Here is a 19,188-nt window from a genome sequence, read left to right on the forward strand (position 1 = left end):
ATTTGATTAATATTTCATGTATATCATTGGTTAATGATTAATTTGTTGTTGTTTTGCCCTAAATCAACTCTGATCAAGTAGACCTATGAGCAAAGACGTTCCAAATATAACCAACTTGTCTATGTTTTCTTTAATGACACAGTGTAATCTAGGATCACTTTATCCAATGAATCATTTCCTTTTTGGTGTGATATGTGGGAGATTTAGCTATTATTTCTGTTGTTTGAAAATCACATAGAAGCTCTTCTCCAGAAGGAAGTGCCACAGATTTTTCAGAATTAAGTAAAATAAAGTGGTAGTAACTGGGACAGGTGTCGGGTGAAGGAGATATAAAGATGTGATTTGTGTTGGAAACTGGAATAAGACAGCTGTAGGGCAAGGTGTGGAGTAGCCATGGCAAAACATTAGATGTGGTAGGTGTAAGACAAATTGCAGGTTAAAGTAAATCAGCTGTAAAATAGGTACAGTAAAGAAGCTATACTGAATTTGTGTAACACCGCTACTAATATGAAAAACTGTTATACAGAATGCCTTTTATAAGCAAACATAGTTACAGATGGCCACAATATTTAATTTGCTAATTTAGATTAAATAAATGTAAATAAGTCCTATACATAGGTAAATCTTACCACTGTAAAGAATGAGATTACTATAACTAATGAATGTTTTGCTAACGTGCAATGCTGAGTTCAAAATCTTTGGCTTTAAAGAAAACTACAAGAATTTACTTGAGTGGTTAATGACTGATTTGATTTCAGAATGCATGTCACAGTCCATTCTGTATTAAACCCTTCTTGTACAAGTAGACATGAACCACCATGTCAATATTTTACGACATTTTTGTTCTACAGCAACACAGTGACATACTATAACTTTGCTCTGAGACACACTATAGATATTATCACTCAGGTCATGTGATAGCATTGGTTCACCCAACTCAGCTCAGATATATATCAGATTTAATTAACAACAATATGAGAGATTATAATACTGCACTGAGATATTATGTCAATAATATCACACAGGTCATGTGATACTGCACATTTCATAGAGATCCCAGATCAGATTTATATCAAATTTATTGATTATTTTACACTATGTACTAATACTTTAACCCTGTCAATGGAAAAAGTCTTATGATATTACTTTGCATGACCTAAATATATCTTATATTGTTATTGTACTGTGTTATATTCCTCTGTGGTTCATTCATTTTGGATTTTTAACTTACAGTTTTTCATTTTTGAATTATTTTGCTCCAAATTAATTCTGTTTTCTTCCTTTGGGGAAATTAAGAAACATAGAAAGACTGTGTGTCTATGTGTAACTGTTGAGTATATGTGTGTAATGACAAACTGTGTGAATGGGTAATAACTGTATTTGAGTATTTGCGTGTGTATGTGTGCATATATTATATTACATTGAATAGCTATGTATGTGTGTAATAGTTGTATATTTACATAGTCACTGTGTGTGTATATAGTACTGTGTATGTGTTTTATGTATATAATACTTCCATGTATTTTGTCTGATAATGATCTGTGTTCCTGTATATGTACGTACATGTAAATATAAAGAGTTTAACAGTTTGTGGTGGAATACATTGAATACGTATATATGTGTGGGTGTTGAAACACACCTATATGCACCCTCAGCACTGCTGTATAGAATTGTACATTTGTAGGAGCATTATAACTTGGTTGCTATTGCTGAAATACATGTGTGTGTTTATGCAATTTCTTAGACATGATGATGAAATCAAATTCCAGCAGAAAAAAATGGAATAAATTCTAAGATTGATAATTCCAGATCTTACTGTTTTATTGGTTTCAAAAGATTGATTTCCCTTTCATATATATATATATATATATATATATATATATATATATATATATATATATATATATATACACACACACACCCATATATATACACACACACATATATATATATATATATATCATCATCATCATCATCATCGTTTAATGTCCGCTTTCCATGCTAGCATGGGTTGGACGACTTGACTGAGGACTGGTGAAACCGGATGGCAACACCAGGCTCCAATCTAAATTTGGCAGAGTTTCTACAGCTGGATGCCCTTCCTAACGCCAACCACTCAGACAGTGTAGTAGGTGCTTTTACGTGTCACCTGCACGAAGGCCAGTCAGGCGATACTGGCAACGGCCACGCTCGAAATGGTGTCTTTTATGTGCCACCCGCACAAGCCAGTCCAGGGGCACTGGCAACGATCTCGCTCGAAAATCCTACGGAAGCAAGTCAGGCGGTACTGGCAACGGCCACACTCAAAATGGTGCATCTTATGTGCCACCCGCACAAGAGCCAGTCCAGGGGCACTGGCAACGATCTTACTTGGCTTGCCGGGTCTTCTCACGCACAGCACATTTCCAAAGGTCTCGGTCAGTAGTCATCGCCTCGGTGAGGCCCAATGTACGAAGGTCTTGCCACACCACCTCAGCCCAGGTCTTCCTGGGCCTACCTCTTCCACAGGTTCCCTCAACTGTTAGGGTGTGGCACTTTTGCACGCAGCTATCCTCATCCATTCTCACCACATGTCCATACCAGCGCAATCGTCTCTCTTGCATACCACAACTGATGCTTCTAATGTTCAGCTTTTCTCTCAAGATACTTACACTCTGACGGGTATTCACATTGACATTACACATCCAATGGAGCATACTGGCTTCATTCCTTGCGAGCTTACGTATGTTCTCAGCAGTTACAGCCCATGTTTCACTGCCATGTAGCATGGCTGTTCGTACACATGCGTCATACAGTCTGCCTTTTACTCTGAGTGAGAGTCCCTTTGTCGCCAGCAGGGGTAAGAGCTCTCTAAATTTTGCCCAGGCTATTCTTATTCTAGCAGCTACACTTTCAGTGCACCCACTACTAACTTGGTCGCCCAGATAGCGGAAGCTATCGACTACCTCTAGTTATAATATAAATATATACATATATATATATATATATATATACAAACACACATATACATGCATGTATATATATATATATATATATATATATATATATGGGAGAATTTACGAAAAAAACAACAGACGAAGACAGGTGGTGTAAACAACAAATGGATGTATGGATGTATTAGTTTAACGCTCGGGAATAGAGAAAGTCTTTGACGTTTTGAGCTACGCTCTTCAACTGAAAGGAACACTGAAAGAAATAAGGAGAGAAACAAGGAGAAAAAAAATATAAATGTAGTGGTCAGCGATCTATCATATATATATATATATATATATATATATATATATACACTGCACTGATTTATATATATATAGGTGTAATATGATTCAATAGTTAAGAAATTCACTTTGCAACTCCAAGTTTCTGGATTCAATCTCACATCTTATTATCTATTTATCTTTTACTTGTATTGGTCATTAGATCGTGGCCCTGTTGGGGTGCCACCTTGAATCACCCCCACCACCACCACCAGTACTTATTTCTAAGCCTAGTACTTATTCTTTCAGTATCTTTTGCCAAAATACTAACTTGCAGGGACATAAACACACCTGCACCAGACATCAAGGGGTAGTATGAGATAAACACAAGCACACATGCACATGCGCACACACATGACAGCTTTCTTTCAGTTTCTGTCTACCAAATCCACTCAAGGCTTTGGTCACTCCAAGGCTATAGTAGAAAAAGGTGCCACACAGTGGAACTGAACCCAAAACCATATGGTTAGGAAGCAAGTTTCTTACCAACCATCCTTGCCTGCACCTAACCATCTTGTAAGTGAAACTAAGTTGAAAAAACTGTGTAGATATTTGCCAGGTGGATTATATTGTGATTCAAAACATATAACGTTGTCATAATGCTTTCATGCTAGTTCTGCTGGAAAATTATGTTAACGGTGCACATGTCTGGGCAATGCTCTGTAACTTAGACATTAAACCAGGACCAGGTAATTCAGTTGACCAAACTACTGAATCTATATTTTCAAATGGCAGAGATCCTCCATCATATAGGTGTGTGTGTTCTTATGTGTGTTAACTCATAAATATTGATTTAAAACTTTGGCTCAAGGACGGCTATTTCATGGGAGGGGACAAGTCGATTACATGGACTCCAAGGCTTGATTTATTTTATTGACCCTGAAAAGATGTAAAACAAAGTCAACCTCAGCAAAATTTGAACTCAGAACATAAAGATAGATTAAATGCTGCTAAGCATTTTGCCCAGCATGATTCAGCCAGCTAGCTGCCTTAGTTTTTAACTCATAAATATTGACACTTTTGTAGACATGAGTCATTCATGATGATGAAATACAAGCTTCAAGACGTTTCTCCCTATTTCTGTTTTTGTCAACAAATTTATATTCTCTCTTTACTCTCTTTCACTTGTTTCAGTCATTTGACTACGGCCATGCTGGAGCACCGCCTTTAGTCGAGCAAATCGACCCCAGGACTTATTCTTTGGAAGCCTAGTACTTATTCTATCAGTCTGTTTTGCCGAACCGCTAAGCTATGGGAACGTAAACACACACCCATTGGTTGTCAAGCGATGGTGGGGGTACAAACACAGACATACAAACACACATATATATATACATATATACGACGGGTTTCTTTCAGTTTTCATCTATCAAGTCCACTCACAAGGCTTTGGTCGGCCCAAGGCTATAGTAGAAGACACTTGCCCAAGGTGCCACGCAGTGGGACTGAACCTGGAACCATGTGGTTGGTAAGCAAGCTACTTACCACACAGCCACTCCTGTGCCTATATTATAACTTTTTCTTTAGTTTAACTTCAGTTTTGAACCAAACATTAGACAATGATTTCATTTGTGTAGACTCAATGTTTTTGAATGAAATTCCTCCCCATTTCATGTCATGTTAAGTAAACTGCTATTAACTTCCCAGTTAACACTACTTAAATGAGAGCCCATTGTCTTAAACACTGGGCCATACACCTTCATTATGCATTTTGTACTGTAGACTGTTCTACATTACAGCGTATTAGTACTCCCTTGCAACATCTCATCAGTGAAGCTCAGCACCCTGAGATCCATTCTTATCGCTTCTTGCTATGACATCCATGATCTGTCTCTGCTAGTAGAGTAAGCATTTAGTGCTGTCATTCCTATCTCAGTTACTTACTGCCCCCCCCCCCCGCCTCTGTATCTCAGTTAACTCCAAACAAGACTGAATATTATAAATACATATTCCTTTAATATTGAAACACTTAATTTTATAGTCTTTTCTCTGTTAGTTGTTGCAGACTGTTAACTCAAACTTATCAAACCACAAAAGTAGTCACTTTGAATGTCCTCTTTCTCAGTCTGTGTTTATTGACTCTAGCATCAATAGCTAGCAGTAGTGGCCACCTACTTCACTTTCACCATATCTGGATCTTCTTAGTCTTTTGACGTTTCCTCTGCCAATTCTTTTACAATTTATTTCCCCTGCTTAACAACAAAAAGAATAACAGCTGCAATAATAATAATAATCTTATTTGATGTACCTCACTCTACGTAAAAGAAGAAAGGAAATTATTGATATGCTTTTAAATTATACAAGTAGTTGTAGTAGTAGTAGTAGTAGTAGTAGTAGTAGTAGTAGTAAGGATAACAATATTACCAATGGGGAAGTCATCTGAAAACTCAGCAATCTAAATATCTTTTGATATCCTTCATAGTATATCACTTCTAACCAATTTTATTGTTAAGTCTGACTTTTATGAAAGACATTAAAATCTATGGAACTGCAAATTGGATTCAATGGTTCAGTCACTTTTCATTCTCCATATATTCCAGGAATTCTTTAAATTTTAGACCAGCGTGGAGATTATATACTTAACTAACTCTTAGTAGCCATCAGTTCAACCTACTTGCAGATAGGTGACATCAGATTTCTTTTATAAGCTTGCAGGACTGAGTTCACATTTTGGCCTGCTTCAAACCAAGAATCAACTCCTTCTTGTCCAGAGACAGTTGTATTTCTCAACCACATAAAATCCTCCAAAAAGTAAGAGTGCTCAATTATGGCAGTAGTTATGGAATAAAATGCAAACCTCCTCAAAAACCTCCAATTTGGCATAAAATGTAATATCTCCAAGATTCTGAAGGTTCCTTACAAATTTTGCTCGGATTACATAGTGGTAAATCTGTAATGGAGAAATATCTGCATGGATTGACCAACAGTCTGCTACAGATGATGTTGTGTCAAGAAAAAATGTGCAACTTCAAACAAAGGCTAATTTCCGAAAAACACCAAAATATATCAGGTTTGCACCCAGGAACCATGAGGTAGAAGATCAATATCTATTCAGTTAGTTATTTTACTCTCTGTTAACTATTTCACAGTGCTTACTCTACATGTTTTATGTTAGAATATACAACTTGCCTTTATTCAGAAACCCACCAGTAGAATCAGTTCTGATGATGACATATATAACATTTAACCCTTTAGGATTCAGGTTTCTTTGTCAAATGTACTGCTTATTTATTCCCATTGTTTTAAATTAATCTCATGTCATCATTATCATCATCATATATCCGTTTTCCATGCTGGCATGTGCTTTTGTATTTTTAGAATGACATTGTAGGTATGTGTGAGAGGTTGGATCTGGTTAGAATATTTGTGCTAGATATGGCTAGATTAAATGTTAAATGGTTGAGCATTTAAACTTATTGCTGTATAGTAATGGAATTACAACCAAAAATGTTTCTGTAAGTCACATGACTGACAATGTAATAACTGGTTTCAAACTTAATTGGCTCTTTTTTTCAGGCTGACATATAGTCATCTACCAAACTTGGAGAAGGTGGCATACAATCATGATTGTACACTTACTAGCTCAGGTGAATATCATGTAAGATACATGAATGAGTTTATGAATTAATGTGAATATATTTATAGATTTGATTTTATAGTAATTTTTGTTGTAACTCTTGGAGAGAAGTCACTGGTCAAACATGGCTATGTTGATTGAGAGATTACTTCATAACCATGTGAGGTTGTGTTCTATCTCACTGTGTGGTATCTTGGGCAAGTGTCTTCTACTGATCTCTTGAATCAACCAATACCTTATGAGTGGAATTGGTAAACAGAAAATGTGTAGAAGTCCATTGAGTGTGTCTATACATACATATATATATATATATATATATATCATCATCATCATCATTTAATGTCTGCTTTCCATGCTGGCATGGGTTGGATGGTTTGACTGAGGACTGGTAAGCCAGGAGGCTGCACCAGGCTCCAATTTGTTCTGGCAAGGTTTCTAGTTAGAAGCCCTTCCTAACACCAACCACTCTGAGAGTGTAGTGAGTGCTTTTTACATGCCACCGGCACAGAGGTCATTCAGGTGGGAGGCATAGGCATGGCTGTGTGGTGAGAAGCTTGTTTCCCAACCACATGATTCCGAGTTCAGTCCCACTGCATGGCACCTTGGGCAAGTGTTTTCTATTATAGCCTCATGCCCACCAAAACCTTGTGAGTGGATTTGGTAGATGAAAACTGAAAGAAGACTATATAGCTATGTGTGTGTGTCTGTGTTTGTCCTCCCATCACCACTTGATAACTAGTGTTGGTGTGTTTACATCTCCATAGCTTAGCGGTTCAGCGAAAGAGAATGATAGAATAAGTATTAGGTTTTAAAAAAGTAAGTCTTGGGTTTAATCCATTTGACTAAAACCCTTCAAGGCAGTGCTCCAGCATGGATGCAGTCTGATGACTCAAACAGGTAAAAGAATATATCTATATGCACATATATATCTTTTTTCTTTTACTTGTTTGAATCATTGGACTGCAGCCATGCTGGGGCACTGGAGTCAATTTGTTTGACTGAAGTCAAACAAATCACTCCAGTACTTACTTTTGACATCTAGTACTTATTCTCTCAGTCTCTTTTACCAAACTGCTAAGTTATGAGGAAACAAACAAACCAACACTGGTTGTCAAGTGGTGTGGTAGGGGACAAACTGTGGTACATTCACACATACACTCTCAAATGTATATATGACAGGTTTCATCATAATTTCTGTCCTAAATTTATTCACAGAGCTATAGTATAAGACACTTGCTCAAGCTGCTGCATGGTGGGACTGAACCCAAAATCATGAGCTTCATAGCCATACAGCCACACACACACACACCCACATATGTGTATCTGTGGCTGTGTACATCTGCAACCTTGAAAGTTTGAAGGTGCTGAGCAAACAATGGACATTTCCTGCCATCAGATCATCATCTTGTACTTTCAGAGAAAAATGGAATTAAAAAAATTCCTTTTCTTGAAAAACAGGCAAGGATTAGTGAGAGGAAAGGCATCCACCTGTAAAAGAATGCCTTAGTAAGTCTTCATTCAACCCATGCTTGCATGGAAAAGCAGATGTAAATTGAACAAACTAATGATCTAAGAATTATGATACTTATTGATGTTAGTCATTCTCTTTCAGCTTTGATGCATACTCTACTAGTCACACAGCTTATAGATCATTAATCTATATTTCATTACTTATTGGCATGATTCTAATGGCACCAAAGCTAAATGGAACTCAACTAGATCGAAATCGTACATCTTTAGTTGTTAAACCCATATATTTATCTCTGAGGTTTTTAAATTTAAAATTATTTCTGTACAACATGAGAAATATATTGTTATACTTGGAGATGATCATATTTTGTCAATTAGACATACACACTATATATTTGGTCTTCTCTTCGGGTTTATTATTTTAATTTCTTTGTCAAAGCTCTTTTGTCATGCATCCTGTGACCTCTAAGTAAAACAAGAGGAGACATGTGGGATGAGAGTCACTGAGGAGGTCACAGTATGTTTGATGAAAGAACTTTGACAAAGAAACTAAATTAATAATAATAAAGTTGAAGTGAAGATCAAATATAAAATGCGTGTGTTTAATTGGCAAAATATGATCATCCCAAGTATAACAATCATCATCATTGTTTAATGTCCACTTTCCATGCTCACATGGGTTGGACGGTTTGACATGGAGTTGGCTAGTAGGAAGCTGTCCAGACTCCAACTGTCTGTTCTGGCATGGATACCCTTCCTAATGCCAACCACTTAACAGAGTGTGCTGGGTGGTTTTTACATGCCACCAGCATAGGGGCATTTACGAACCACCAGCATGAGTGTGTTAATGCAGCACTGGCACAGGTGCTTTTTAAGTGGCACCAGCACCAGCAAAGGACAAGCCTGTAAGTGTGGAAGACAGAGATTTTACTTAGCTTGACATGTCTTATCAAGTACAGCAAATCACCAATCTTCTTGTCCCTTGTCATTTCCTCAGAGGCCTAGCATCCGAAGATCCTTTCTCACCACTTTGTCCTACATCTTCCTGAGTGTACCCCTTTCACAGGTACCCTCCACAATTAGAGCTTAGCACTTCTTTACACAGTTGTTCTCATTCATACGTAACAACATCTGTTTTAACATAGAATTTCACTTCAAGAATCTTGCAAAACAAATTCATAAATGTAATGAGAAAAATATTCTTATATAAAATGAATGATATATTTTAAGTTGTGTAGAAATGATGATAATAATAATAATAATAATAATAATAATATTAATGTATAGTGGTATTAAAACTGCAGTTTTGTTTGTGTCTGTTGCAGCTAACATTGAATTGATAGAATGTATAAGATTTATGGCAAAGGAAATCTGCAGAGACTGTCATCATATGAAGACAAACCACAGGGTGCCATTCCTCTAAGCAGAAAAGATGTCTTGGAATACCAGTTAAAAAGACTGAATGAGTGGCAGCCAAAATCCGAAATGTAAGTATATTCTTTTACTACCATTATCACCACTGTACCACTATTTATTACCACCACAACTACTACTTGTACTGCTACAGCTACCACTACCACTATCTCCTACCTCAAGCTACCATTTCAGCTGCATACTGTCATTGCCATACACTGTAAGAGAGTCATAAACTGTAACAAAGTATTGGTTTCAAATTTTGGCACAAGGCCAACAATTTCAGGGGATGGGGTAAGTCAGTTACATCGACCCTAGTGTTCAACTGGTACTTATTTTATTCGATCTCAAATGGGATGAAAGGCAAAGCCAACATCAACGGAATTTGAATTCAGAACTCAAAGATGGATGAAATGCCGCTAAGCATTTTGCCGAGTGCAATAATGATTCTGCCAGGTCGCCACCTTAAATATTGGTTTCGAATTTTGACACTAGGCCAGCAATTTTGGGGTGGAGTAAGTCATTTACACCAACTCCAGTACTCAACTGGTTCTTATTTCATCGACCCCAAAAGGACAAAAGGCAAAGTCAACCTTGGAGAATTTGAACTCAGAACATAAAGATGGACGAAATACTGCTCAGCATTTTGCTCAGTGTGCTATTGGGTCTTCCAGTTCACCACCTTACTCTAACAAAGTATTGGCATAACTGCAAAAATTTTTAGAACAGAAACTTATTTTCTCTGCTCTTCCATCATGTTTCAGCTAAAGCAATGTTGTATGGAATTATTAACTATATTACTGCAGAAATAGTATAAAAATGATAATTCCTTAGATATTCAGATATCTCATTAAATCATTCTCTCTCTCTCTCTCTCTCTCTCTCTCTCTCTCTCTCTCTCTCTCTCTTTCTCTCTCTAATTAATCCCAGTTCAATGTCCCAAGCTTTGCAATGGCAGAACCTCTATGCAGCCCAATCTCCCTCAAATCACACCTTACTATCTTTAAATGAATGTCATACCAGTCATGTTTTACCTCAGAATTCAATTAAACGCTGTCTCCTGTGCATTTATTTCTTCTTCCTCTGTTTTCAATTTAATTTGCATCTGTTAAAATAGGTATTTCCCCAACATCATCGTTACCACCACTTTCATTACCATCATTATCTCATCATCATTACCACTGCCACAATAACTCTCATTACCACCATCATCACCACCACCACCATCACCACTATCACTCATGACCATCATAATCATCCCCATCCTTATCACCATTACTACTGCTATAACAACCCCACATACCACCATCAGTGACCCTCACTTCTACCACTGTCATCATCATCACATCACTACCCCCACCACAATCATCTTTATCATCATCATCACCACTATCTGTTCTTCGTTTCTCTCCCCTACCCCATAAACTAGTCTAATTTTCATAAACTTCCTCCCTATGTTCCTAAAATGCCACTCTTTACATTCTGCCATATCTTCCTCACTTACCAGTGATGTCTATCTAATATATACTGGAACAGTTCCAACCATCCATCCTTGGAGATTTTACTCCAGTGGTACACTAATCCTTACTGAGATCATATCTATATATCAATACATATCATTCATCAGCATCACACCTAAGCACAATTTATCAGTTCCAGCCAAAATAATGGCAAATTTTTTTTTTATTTTTAATCTTTTATTTTTAATTGGTGGAAATATTTAAATTATTGTTATTTTTCTTCTGTCAACTAATGGCAGCAGCCCTCCTCTTCCTTTTCCGCAGCAGCACACTTTTTAGAAGCACATTTTGAAAGAGACCTATACCAAGAATATTTCCATTTCAAGAAGTAAGAAAGACCACTAGAGTAGTGATACTTAAAAGGTGTCTCCTTTGTTCCTATGTTTGATTCTCTACCTTCTCTGTATTGCGTACCTTATGATATTATACAGGAGAGGCAGGGGTCATACAACACTACAGATGGCAATACATATATGCCATCATCACCTATCTCTTCTGTAGCTATCATCCAACACCATCATCTTTCCTGTACCTTGAGCTCTTGGGTTTGTGAATGTAGCAATGCAGCAGAATTGTTAGTATTTTTGTATCTTCTCATCTTTCTAATGCTGCTGGAGAAAGTAGGGTCTCAAGATTTCATCAACACAGCCAGAAAGCTAGAACAAAATGGAGGCTGACACTGGGGGAACCAAGGTTTGACATCTGAACATATTACTGACCCCTAATTTATTTTGTTTCCCTACTCAATGATGGCAATGTGATATTGCTTCTTTTCTTCACTCACATACATATGTACGAGCACACACGTGCACTTGCATATATACATACATATATACATACTGTAGCTATAAAACATTCAACTTATTTGTTTGTGTTTCATTCTTATCCTAAATTAATTTTTTTTCTTGAAGCCACAGCAACATCACTATGGCTACTATCACCATCATAATCATCCTCATCACTAGTCTACTAACTTACATAGTCTGTTAAGTTCCTGTGAGAAGCTCAATTCCTTGTGTTGGCAGACTTTCACTCTCCTTATTAACAATATCATTTGCTAGATAATCGAAGTTGGCAACCATTTCTCTCGTTAATGTAGGAAGAAATGATTAGTACAAGCTTGTAGTAGACTTGGATGTTATTTGGCAGTCAACCTCACAGTGTACTGGTTGATTCGCTTGTTATTAGGGCATCTGCTAGAGATAGGGTTAATGGCATAACTGTATGTATGTAGTATATGTGTGTGTGTTTACACAATCACTCATAACTGGTATACATGTTGGTTTCATGAAGCTTTGGTAACTAATGCAGATATGGAAAATACATAGTGTATGTGAGTTATAGTAACTGGAAATGTTGATGCCTGACTCAATTGGTGTTTTGAAGAATGCTTATTCTCAGAAATCTGCCACACCACTAATCAGATATACTGTCCAAGTGCTTTAAGAAATCTACCTAAGTTATTAATCAAATGCTGTTCTACTAAAGTCCTCTGTGATATTTAATGAATTATGGTTTCTGAAAAATTTACCCCTTCAAGACCTGGGTCTACTGTACACACTCTGATCTGTGTAATGTGTTCATCAAAAATTGAAGATTTGATGGCACATAGACACATCTAATTCCATTGCTATTAAAGCATTCCTATTCATAGTTTACACTAAGATATATTTTTTAATTTAATCTTTACTTCAGTTCATTTGTTAAGTATTTCTTATCAATTGACCAATTTTTGTTTGATTCCTGATTCAAGCCAGTCCACTTCACCGTTACTTCTGGAATAGATATCAACTCTATAACCTCATTTCCTTATCTGTTAGGTTTTTTAATAACATAGGTGCAGGCATGGCTGTCTGGTAAGAGGCTTGCTTCCCAGCCACATGGTTCGGGGTTGAGTCCCACTCTGTGGCATCTTGGGCAAGTGTTTCTACTATAGCCCCAGGCTGACCAAAGCCTTGTGACTGGATTTGGTAGATGGAAACTGAAAGAAGCCTATCATATATATATATATATATGTGTGTGTCTGTCCCCCGCCACCACTGCTTGAGAGCCAGTGTTGATATGTTTACATCCCTGTTACTTAGTGGTTCAGCAAAAGGTACTGAAAGAATAAGTACCTGGCTTTAAAGAAAGTAAGTACTGGGGTTGATACATTCAAAGAAAAATTCTTCAGGGTGGTGCCCCAGCATGGCCACAGCCTAATGACTAAAACAAGTAAAAAGATTTTTTTTTAAAATAATTATAAGAAGTGGGTTAGTGCTTATGAACTTCCCAGTGACACTGCTGACACTGATGCAGCTGATGTTTAGTGTCTGAAGGCCCAAACATAACAGGGAAGGTTGCAGTATGAATTTAGGGATTAAGTTAGAAATCACTGTCTACACAGAAAGATATTTCTAACCTATGTGTGGTCCTGTAATTTCCTATATTTTTAAAACTAAGTGTTGTGTATTCCTGAAGTTCTTTGTATCATCATCATTTGTTGTTCGGCCCCAAGTCAAACATGATTGAGCAAACACATGATCAGATGTATTCCAGTAATGTCCATATGTAAAACTGATATCTAATGAGTCCTTTCCATTTTTAAGACTTTAAGATGTAATTAGAGAGAGATTCAGCTGCTATTTCTAACAGAGCAAGTAGTTTGTCGTGCTCCCCAGCAGATTTATTTGATTCTCCCTTCTACTCTTTCAGCCTCATCAAGCTTTCATCACATTTGATTTAAGTAACCTGAAATTCTTATGTTATAAAACATCCCACCTAGACTGAAATAGGTCCTTGATAATGATACACACCTACTCCTACACACACTAAAATGTACTCCTACTAATCCCCACATTTATACTAACAACCCATTAGTTTGCCTTTCCATCTCTACATCTACTTACCATATCCAAAACTTATGTGGTACCTTTCATTCTCTCCCTGTCACAAAGATTAGTCCAGCTAATTCCCAATAAATATTCAACTTCCTGTTTCTACTAATCTACACAACAGAAACTTTTATTTTACAACTCAATAAACAGCAGAAACCACCATCAATACCAGCAACAGCATAAGTATTCCATATGTTTTACAGATGAAAGACATGTCTGTATGTGTTCTTTAGAATAATCTATCCTGGCAGAATATTCTTTTCTTCAGCCATGTTATTTGTGAGTGATGGCAATTTTTGTTATATTCCACACCTTTTTAATTATGACTGAATTATGGTGTAAAAAAGCTGATTGTGTAATTGTTGTTGTTATTAATTATGGTTTCTCTTCAGTATTCTGTTATATAATAGACATGACAAAATACAAGGGGTACCCAAAAGTAACCAGAAACATTCTCTGTAGGACAAGCCAGTTGTAGTTCAGGCTTCCATTGCTAGAAGCCGCAGAATTTGTTCCTCCTGGTTAATCAGTCATACCTGTGCCTATAGTTAACTAATTTCCTCAAATACAGTGACCAAAATAGAGAGTGAATTTGGTAGGTGCAAATTGAAAGAAGGCTGTCATATATTTTTGTGTGTGTGTTAGTTTATTCTTGTCTTGACATATCATCATCATCATCATCCTTTAACGTCTGTTTTCCATGCTGGCATGGGTTGGACAGTTTGACCAGGGCTGGCAAGCTGGAGAGCTGAACTAGGTTCCAGTCTGATTTGCCTTTGTTTCTACGGCTGGCTGCCCTTCTTAATGCCAACCACTTTACAGTATGTGCTGGGTGTTCATGCCACCAGTATGAGTACTTTTACATGGCGCCAGCACAAGTGCTTTTTACTTGGCACCAGCACAAAGCGCTTGCAGGCCAATCCTCTTCATCAGGAGGAGCATCATCAATACTTCTGCTGTACAGGATGGATCTTCATAGATACAGCAGGATGCCAGATATTGCAGTCCTTTGTCATCTCCTCCATAATGATCAGTATCCTGAGATCGTCCTCCAGTACTTCATCCCATGTCTTCATAGGTCTCCCTTTCACAAGAATTGTAAATGAATGTCACTGGCATACAAACAGTATCATTCATTTCCAATATTCTGTGAAAATATGTTTATCCATGGTAGAATATTACCTTGCTTAGAAACAGATCTAGGATGGTAACAGGGAAGGCATTTAGCTGTTGAAAATCTACCTCAACAGACTCCATCCAACCCATACAAGCATGGAAAAACAGATGTTAAAGCAATGAGGATGATATGATACAGAAGGTAAATGATAAGGAAGAAGAAAGAATAAACAAAAAAGATCAAAGATTACAAGTAAAGAGTACAAAAGTAATTACTCTATGAAGACGGCGTGTCCTTTAACAAGATAGATGAAAGAAAAACATGGAGAAAGTTGTACAGAAAGAGACACAAAAAAAAACCTAGTATGACATTATGTTGAAACAGCAGTGGAGTAACAGATTTTAGTGATGTGGTATTGTTTTGCTGATATTCAATAAAGCCTTGCTAAAATGACTGGCCAGCCACCAGCCAGTTACCCATACATACAATTAGTCACAGAGTCAACTAGCCAACAATGCTGATTACTCATTTCCTAACGTGATGGCAAATAGCATTGATGGTTTGTTGGAGCCAACCACATATCGGAGGAAGAAGTTGATTGTTCAATGGAACTTATTGCTCATTATCAGTCAGTCTCAACTATGGTGGTAGCAGATTTAGGGTGTACACACGCACATATATATAGATCCATATTAATATAGCTAATAAATTAGTATGGTTTCTATAATAAAATATCAACAGGGAAGGCCATTACTGCCAACACCAGCTGATCATCTGCAGTACACTAAACCTTACCAAATTTTCAGTTATTTATGTTTGTCTGGCTGACTAGTAATATAACTACTCTCTCTCTCTCTCTCTCTCTCTCTCTCTATATATATATATATATATATATATATATATATATATATATATATATATGAGAATAATTACCCCCACCACCACCACCATCATGTGATCAATTCAACAAAGTGTTGTATCAATTAACATTCTCACAGCATCATGGTCTTATGTCTGAAGATGGTGAGGAGTGATATTTCAGGTGTGCTTTCAATGCATTCTTGAGCTTTTATGTTTAACTTTTCCTCTTTGGTTTTGATAGCTGACACCTCTCACAGTATTTTTATCACAATTGTTTTAAATGGGGCTGAAGTTAAACTGAAAACTCTGTCTTCAGCAATCACTGAGGCTGTTTTCCATTGCATCTTGGTATTCACTGGAGAAACTATAATCCTTGAAGTTAAAGATATTAATTAATTATATATTGGTAGAGTGATTAAACATGTGGCAGTTTAATGTATTATATTTTGATTGCAATCTATTCTCAGTTATGTAACTCTGTGATACAACTATGACCTGGTCATAGTTATGATATATGGACACTAATGTTATACTTCCTTCATATAACTGTGAAACATGATCACTAGTATTATAATTCCACCATATAACTATGATATGTAAAATAGCACAAATGGGAGTAAGAGATAGACAGTTGGACAAAGGAGAAGTTACAACATGTAGACAAAATTCAAAAGGTGGTGGACAGAATGTGAACACAAGAAAAAATTGACAAAGAAAGTTGTGCATAATGAATTGTACACTAAAAAAAAAACAGTAAAAGTAAAATAAGTAGGCTGATGTTTCAAATGAACTCTTTATTAAAATACTTATTTAAAGCATGTGTATGTATATCTTTTGACTACATACTGTAGAATGATATATTGTTATAACTATATAGCTATATGATAGATTGTTTCTAACGTAGGTATAAAGCCAGTGAATTTAAGGAGATTGGAGCTGGTTGATTATATTTATTCCAGTACCCAACTGGTACTTTATTTTATTGACATTAACAGGATGAAAGGCAAAGTTGACCTTGGCATGATTTGATCTCATAAAGTAACAAACCAAAACAGTTACAGCTAAGCATTTATTTTTCTGTCCTAACAATTCTACCACCTAAACACAATTATGATATTTAGTCACTGATATTACACTGCCATCATATGACTATAATATATCACTTATACTGTACCTCTGTCATATAGCTGTGATATGTGGTTGTCATTAATAATGTACTTCCATCATATAACTGGGCTCTGTATTAGTAATATGCCATAGAATATCAATGATTAGTATAGTTGTATATCGGTGGCGGCTTTATCTTGTATCCAAGAATTTAGTTTTTTCTCTGCTGAACGCTTCCTTTATGATGATGTCATTGATGACTAAGCAGACCATTTTTTGCATAGTAGAATCGATGACATTGACTGCATGCTAATGCTAGTGGAGGATGAGGTTGATTTTGTTGAGCTTTTCTCTCCTGTCGTCTGATTTCTTCCTTTTCTTTTCTGATAAAGGGGAGACTTAAACTTACATCTGAATTTAGTTCTTTATGTACATCAAATGGCCAAAATGAACCCTAATCCTAAAATCAGTAATATATATATATCTTTTTTTTATCTTCGATTTGTTTCAGTTATTTGAAGGGTTTTAGCCAAATGAATTGGCATCAATACTTTTGTTTCTATTAAATCCCGGTACATATTCTATCAGTCACTTTTGCTAAACTGCTAAGTTACAGGGATGTAAACAAACCAATACCACTTGTCAAGTGGTGGTGGATAAACACACACACACACACACACACACACACACACACACACACACACACACACACACACACACACAAACAAACATACAATAGGTCTCTTTCAGTTTCTGAACTACCAATTCCACTTGCAAGGCTTTGGTTAGCCTGAAGCTATAGAAGACACTTCCCAAGATACCACATTGAGGGACTGAATCCAGAACTATGTGGTTGAGAAGCACACTTCCTACCACACAGCTATGCCTGCACCTATACATACATATACCCCCACACACACATACATATCTAAATTACCCATTAAGCTATCATTATATGACATATAATGAGGCTTTTGTTGCTATATCGGTTATTAACCATTTGTTGAGGACATTAAGTGTAAGTTATACTGAATATTATGATAATAGATGTAAAGATTATTTATGATGTGCTTAACACATTCACACCCTTGTTCAGAATGGGATCTATAGTCCTGTCCCCAAATCAGGTTAATATCAGTACATACGTGTGTGTGTGTGTGTGTGTGTGCACGCGTGCATGTATGTACACACATATACATGCATATATATATATGAATAGAATGCATGAGATCAAATTCTAGCTGAGTATTGGGAAAATAAGAGAATAAAACTCACTTTGTATTTATCTTTCTTTACTGCATTATCCATTTTACCATTCTTTACTCAGGATCAAATATATACTATTTTATTACTTGTTTTGCTACCAAGGATGTTTTAGCAAATAGTTTATGTTGGAAATCTTCCCTAGAGTACATTTAATACAGAGGATAGGAGTATGGAGGCTGTCAGAAAGAGAACAAAAGAGAGTGGAAAAGGAACTGGGGAGAACTGCAAGACGCACAGTATTGTGGCCTATTAGAAGTGTGTCTTAAACAGATACAGTGAAGCAGAAGATTTGTAACTAGGTCATTGATGCACAACAAAAGATTTTGATGCATAATAATAGTATTAGCAGAATCATTAGAGCATTAGAAAAAGTGTCTTTCAGTATTTCTTCCAGTTCTTTACATTCTAAGTTCAAGTCCTACCAAGGTCAACTTTACCTTTCATCCTTTTGGTGTTAATGAAATAAGTACCAATTGAGCACTGGGGCTGATGTAATCAACTAGCCCCCTCCCTAAATATTTCAGGCCTTGTGCCTATAACAGAAAGAATTATTATTATAACAGCAAGCTGGCTGCAGAATTGGTCCCACGTTGGACAAAATACTTAATGGCATTTCTTCCAACGCTTTTCATTTTGAGTTCAAATTCCATTGAAGCCAACTGTTTTTAATTCTTTCAGGATCAATATAATAAGTACCAGTTGAGCACTAAGGTTGATGTAATCAACT

General features: G+C 36.5%; 1 protein-coding gene across 2 annotated transcripts in view; it reads left to right on the forward strand.

Moving 5' to 3' along the window:
* LOC106873715 (transmembrane protein 126A) overlaps positions 1 to 19,188 on the forward strand; it is a 99,072-nt gene that overhangs the window by 39,128 nt on the left and 40,756 nt on the right. Inside the window, exons 2-3 of one of the 2 annotated variants that reach the window (XM_089366711.1) lie at positions 6,771 to 6,841; positions 9,627 to 9,788. In XM_089366711.1, coding sequence (XP_089222837.1) covers positions 9,646 to 9,788 — 143 coding nt within the window. In that variant the 5' untranslated portion in view covers positions 6,771 to 6,841; positions 9,627 to 9,645. The remainder of the gene's footprint in view (positions 1 to 6,770; positions 6,842 to 9,626; positions 9,789 to 19,188) is intronic. The other variant, XM_014921191.3, reaches the window with a different exon arrangement.

The sequence above is a fragment of the Octopus bimaculoides genome, chromosome 19 (assembly GCF_046866305.1).
Source record: "Octopus bimaculoides isolate indiv1 chromosome 19, ASM4686630v1, whole genome shotgun sequence".
NCBI lineage: Eukaryota > Metazoa > Mollusca > Cephalopoda > Octopoda > Octopodidae > Octopus > Octopus bimaculoides.